Raw genomic sequence first — 6,000 nt, 5'->3', positions numbered from 1 at the left:
TTTTATAAGAATTGCCAGTCACATATTGTTGAATATTTTAGAAACACCAAAATATATTTCAACTACTCTGTCATATCAATAGCATTTATTTAGTTTTATATTCTAGCAAACTTTTAACAATAATTTTTTTCAGATTAACATGTCAAAAACCCTACAAAAAAAAAAAAAAAAAATATGCTCACTTTACATTTTCAATATATGGCCACATATTTTTGGTGTCAGAAGATTTTAATTTTCGATATACCAAATGCTTACTCTCCAATCTCCAAAAAACAATGCTCATCCCAAATCAGGCTTAGTGACCTTTAACATTTACACCACAAAAATATGCTTCAACTTACAGACTAAGGCAACCCATGACAGAGTTCATTGGAACAATAAAATCCTTTCAAGGGTGTGCACATCGTAACAATAAGACTAAAAACACCATGATTGAGAAAAAAAAAAAAATCCAAATCCATTTTTATAGAATGTATGAATTATGGAGCCAGAGAACAAGTAGTCTCAACTAAACACATTTACACAATGCTATATTTCAATTTTAAATACACCAGATGTTAACTTTAAATCTGGCACTGTCCCTTCTAAAGTGGTAAGGAAAATATTAATCAACAGGAGTATTCAAAAGATACTTTAATTATCAAAGACACACTCACATAAATCACGTCTATGACTACAAAAACTGGATTTTAATGAAAAAATACACAAGGGAATGCTTTATTTACAAGTTTTGTGCCTAAATATGCATCAATCTTTCAACCATGGCCTGAAACAGCCATATAACTTGAGTTCAGAAAGACAATCAAACTCAAGACTCATAATAGCCCTGCAGAACTGATTAAGAAACTTTGTCCATGTCTTGATATTCAGTGACTGACAACAAACTCTTGCAGGTAAGACTGAGTAAGGCTGCGGAGTTCCTCTAAAGCGTAGTCCTCCGGCATGGGGAGACGTCCAATGTGTGGGGCGAGCTGGCAAAGAGGGATGTGGCGAGGGTCTGTGGTGCCTTCACCACCCTGCTGTAGACTCGATACCACCCGGAGGATGTTAGCCACACGTTTGGCCATCTCTATATAGCAACAGAGATCCAGGGTTAGAAATCCAGATCAACACATGGAGGTTTTAATGGAATGGTTCACCCAAAATTGAAAATGATGTCACTATTTAATCACCCTCATGTTTTCCCAAAACTGTATGACTTTGTTTCATAGAACACAAAAGGAAGATGTAAGGGACTGCCCCAATCACCATTAACTTTCATTGTGTTTTTTTTCTCTCCATACAATGAAAGTGAATGGTGACTGAGGCTGCCAGTTCTTATCATTTTGCCAAACATCTACCTTTTGTGCTAAATAAAGTCAGTCAGTCATACAGGTCATACTAAATAATGAAAATTTTCATTTTTGGGTGAACTATCTCTAAGCTTATGAGGCACTGGCAAAAAAAATAAAAAATAAAAAAAACATCTGACCTGACTGGGAAAGTCTGTCTTTTGCTTTGGAGCCAGGGAGGAGCTCTATCCTACCACACAGAGACGTCACCTCTGTATGTAATCGCTCCAGCTCATAACCTGGGCTCTCAGTCTATATAGTTAAACACAAAAAAGGGAAGACGTTCATATGATAGTGGTCTCCATTATCTTCTATTCTTGTAGAGCTGCAATAGTAGAGTTCCTGAGCAATGGGATACCTGTTGGATGTCTTGCAAAGTCTGGATGACATGGATGTAATCCAGGTAGACACGACCAGATGTGGCCCAGCCCTGAATCTGTACACTGCGCTCTGGCACTGCCAACCCCTCCAGGAACTCAAGGAGATACTTATGATTATCATTAATGATGCAATCTAAGAAAACAGGAAGGAGAAGAGTGTTAGCTTTTGAGAGGTATTAAAGGGATAGTTCACTCAAATATGAAAATTAGGGATGTCCTGATCCGATACCGAACTCATGTGCCAAAAAAAAACGATACCATCTGATGAACGAATGTCATTCAGCGCACAAATTAAAATCACATTATGTCCTAGTGCAGGGGGGTCCAAAGTCCAGCCCGCAGGCCATCTGTGGCCCTCCGACAGCTCTGATGCAACCCATGAGAGATATTAGAAATAGAACAGAATTAGGCCCGCTATTGAGAAATTATATATGAAATTCATATTCTGGACACTGGATGTCACCATCACGTACAGCCACAATTCACAGCACATCGTCTCCACTTGTGCGTTCCATGCTGTCACCATCAGCTTCATCCACTGGCAACGGGATTTCAACGGGAGTTTTGAATACTCCTTTCCAAGGATGAAGTGTCACGCAGAAAGAATGATGCATTTATTAAAGGACTGGCATCAGGTTAGATACTTTACTCATGTACTTGTTCTTGTTAAAATGAACCCAATACCTCACATCATACAACTGAGTAGAGCTGCTGTTGTGCGAGTGGCTGAACAGAGTTTGAGCACACACAGAGACGCATGCGCAAACGAACATACTCTTCAAGAACATCCTCTGTAGCACTGGGAAGTATAATTAATTGGTTCGTTCTGATATTTCGTTGATAGAAAAATTATTCACGGGCTTCCTAGCACAATTTGATTGAGGACACACTGTAGGAGAGAGCACTTAAAACACTTGCACATCTGTGCCTGATACGCGCACTCAGTTTGCACATGCACGTCTAAAAATATCAAATGAAGCGCAACAATTTTGATCAAATTATCGTATTTGTAACGCAAGGAACAACAGAACAGATGCTATAACTGAATAGCTATAAAGAGTAATTCCTTGAAAAATAAAGAGTAATTTGTTGCATCACTTCATAACAGGAAAATAATCAGATTCTGATTATTATGATGGATCACACCCAGCACTTAGTTGCAACTCTATATGTGCTTTGCAATGCCACTGAATGGATGTCAAAAAGATAAAAATGTGAATAAGAGAGTATAATATTTTGTATAAGACGCATCACTGTTCCATTATAAGTGTTCTTTGTGAGTGAAATGCCCTATCTTTTATTCACACGGGCCTACACAAGCATACCATAGAGCACAAATTATGATTAAAACTTGCATAATATTAAGTGTACAATATAAAGATTATGCACTGTGGCAATATAAGATCTCAATTTAAATGGAAAAAAAAGACAGAAATATATCACTACAGTATAGTTACGTAATATTCACAGTAATACTACTACAACTAATAATAATAATAATAAATATTAACTGTATTACATTTAAGCAATCTCTCACATCTGAGAAAGCTCTCTTATGCAGCACTTTGTTTGACAAAAATAACTCCAATGTTGTTTTTTTGGATTGTGCTGTGAGATTCTGTATAGAAGGACTTCATATGATACAAATACAATATTATGTAGAAAGTTAATTGTTCTATTTTCATTTGATTCCAGTTTCAATGACTTGTACTAAAAAAATAATAATAATAATTTATATATATATATATATATATATATATATATATATATATATATATATATACACACATACACACACACACACACACATAATTTTCCCTTATGTTGTTCCAAACCCCTTTGACTGACTGATTTCTGTGGAACATAAAACACCAGTCACCCTTTGGTTGCATCTTTTTTTTTTTTTAACCATACATCAAAAGTGAGGTTGTCAGTGCCTAACATCTCCTTTTGTGTTCCATGGAAGAAAGAAGGTCATATAGATTTGGAACAACACGTGGGTAAGTAACGTCAGAATTAATTTTTTTATGTGAACTAACACTTTAAATGTTTTTAACCCATACCAACCTGAGGCCAGGTGCTGGATGACTAGCTGATGGCAGTGATTCCAGTGGCCGGCCCTATAAAGATGCAAGGCTTCTCTGTGTTTGTCTCCCTCTCTGCAGGCACGGATGGCCTTGGCCTGATGGATCCACTGGATGGGGATGAGCAACTTTTCAGTAAGAAATCGCTCCTTCTCCATTGACTCTTCTGTCCCCTCCAGGGAACAATGTAAGTTGAGCATCTCTCGCACGGCACTTTCTCTACGTCTGTGTACAGTCACATAATAGGGATCATCTACATTTAAACTCTTCACTGTGTTCTGCAATAAAACACAACTGCTATTTGCAAACATCTCAATCATCAACTAAACATTAGTGATGCACCGAACTTTTGGCTGCCGAATAGAGAAAAAATAAGCTGAAAATCTTGGCATAAAATCTGAAAAACAGTTAATTTTAAAATCAAGTAACAAACACTAACATGAAGAAAATGCTTTTAGAATAAGAAGGTATGCTTTTGTCCTTTGTTGTGTATTCGTAAGTACTTTATTAGCACTTTGTAGGATAAATATTTGCTTATGTTAGACAAAAGTCAGTTAATAATAATATATATATATAAGGCGTATATATATATATATATATATATATACGCCTTAGCCCAGGTAAGACGCCTCTGACGTTGTCTGTGGTTCAGGAGTGGCTTAACAAGAGGAATACAACAACTGTAGCCAAATTCCTTGACACGTCTGTGTGTGGTGGCTCTTGATGCCTTGACCCCAGCCTCAGTCCATTCCTTGTGAAATTCACCCAAATTCTTGAATCGATTTTGCTTGACAATCATAAGGCTGCGGTTCTCTCGGTTGGTTGTGCATCTTTTTCTTCCACACTTTTTCCTTCCACTCAACTTTCTGTTAACATGCTTGGATACAGCACTCTGTGAACAGCCAGCTTCTTTGGCAATGAATGTTTGTGGCTTACCCTCCTTGTGAAGGGTGTCAATGATTGTGTTCTGGACAACTGTCAGATCAGCAGTCTTCCCCATGATTGTGTAGCCTAGTGAACCAAACTGAGAGACCATTTTGAAGGCTCAGGAAACCTTTGCAGGTGTTTTGAGTTGATTAGCTGATTGGCATGTCACCATATTCTAATTTTTTGAGATAGTGAATTGGTGGGTTTTTGTTAAATGTGAGCCAAAATCATCACAATTAAAAGAACCAAAGACTTAAACTACTTCAGTCTGTGTGCACTGAATTTATTTAATACACGAGTTTCACAATTTGAGTTGAATTACTGAAATAAATGAACTTTTCCACGACATTCTAATTTATTGAGATGCACCTGTATATATATATATATATATATATACACACACACACACACACACACACACACACACAGTTGTGCTCAAAAGTTTACATACCCTTGGAGAACTGGTAATATATGTACCATTTTTAAAGAAAACATGAGTGAGCAGGCAAAACACATTTCTTTTATTTCTTATGGGATTCATATCCAGCTGTAGGTTATAACAGAATGGCACAATCATAAAACAAAACATGGCAACAAAGAAAAAATTGAAAATGACCCTTGTTCAAAAGTCTGCATACCCTTAGTTCTTAATTCTGTGTATTGCCCCCTTTAGCATCAATGACAGCGTGCAGTCTTTTGTAATAGTTGTCTATGAGACCCCAAATTCTTGCAGGTGGTATAGCTGCCCATTCGTCTTGGCAAAATGCCTCCAGGTCATGCAAAGTCTTTGGTGGTCTTGCATGAACCGTACGTTTGAGATCTCCCCAGAGTGGCTTGATGATATTAAGTTCAGGGGACTGTGATGGCCACTCCAGAACCTACACCTTTTTCTGCTGTAACCATTGGAGGGTCAACTTGGCCTTGTGCTTAGGGTCATTGTCGTGCTGGAAAGTCCAAGACCGTCCCGTGTGCAGCTTTCATGTAGAAGAATGCAAATTGTCTGCCAGTATTTTCTGATAACATGCTGCATTCATCTTGCCATCAATTTTCACAAGATTCCCTGTGCCTTTATAGCTCACACACCCCCAAAACATCAGTGAGCCACCACCATGCTTCACAGTGGGGATGGTATTCTTTTCACTATAGGCCTTGTTGACCCCTCTCCAAACATAGCGCTTATGGTTGTGACCATAAAGCTCTATTTTGGTCTCGTCACTCCAAATTACAGTGTGCCAGAATATGTAAGGCGTGTCAAGGAGTTGTCGGGCATATTGTAAC

At 37.8% G+C, this 6,000-nt stretch overlaps 1 protein-coding gene across 4 annotated transcripts in view; it reads right to left on the bottom strand.

The window, feature by feature from the left end:
* Nucleotides 1-618: 618 nt before the first annotated feature.
* LOC127431348 (nuclear pore complex protein Nup98-Nup96-like) overlaps nt 619-6,000 on the bottom strand; it is a 43,291-nt gene continuing 37,909 nt past the window's right edge. For 3 of the 4 annotated variants that reach the window (XM_051681762.1, XM_051681763.1, XM_051681764.1), the window contains 4 exons: nt 3,779-4,020; nt 1,690-1,844; nt 1,472-1,583; nt 619-1,069 (listed from right to left, as the gene is read on the bottom strand). In XM_051681762.1, coding sequence (XP_051537722.1) covers nt 867-1,069; nt 1,472-1,583; nt 1,690-1,844; nt 3,779-4,020 — 712 coding nt within the window. In that variant the 3' untranslated portion in view covers nt 619-866. Of the gene's footprint in view, nt 1,070-1,471; nt 1,584-1,689; nt 1,845-3,778; nt 4,074-6,000 lie in introns of those variants that run through there. The other variant, XM_051681765.1, reaches the window with a different exon arrangement.

Source organism: Myxocyprinus asiaticus, chromosome 40 (genome assembly GCF_019703515.2).
Source record: "Myxocyprinus asiaticus isolate MX2 ecotype Aquarium Trade chromosome 40, UBuf_Myxa_2, whole genome shotgun sequence".
NCBI lineage: Eukaryota > Metazoa > Chordata > Actinopteri > Cypriniformes > Catostomidae > Myxocyprinus > Myxocyprinus asiaticus.
The sequence above is the reverse complement of the archived record's forward strand: the minus strand, read 5'-3'. Positions and strand labels throughout refer to the sequence as shown.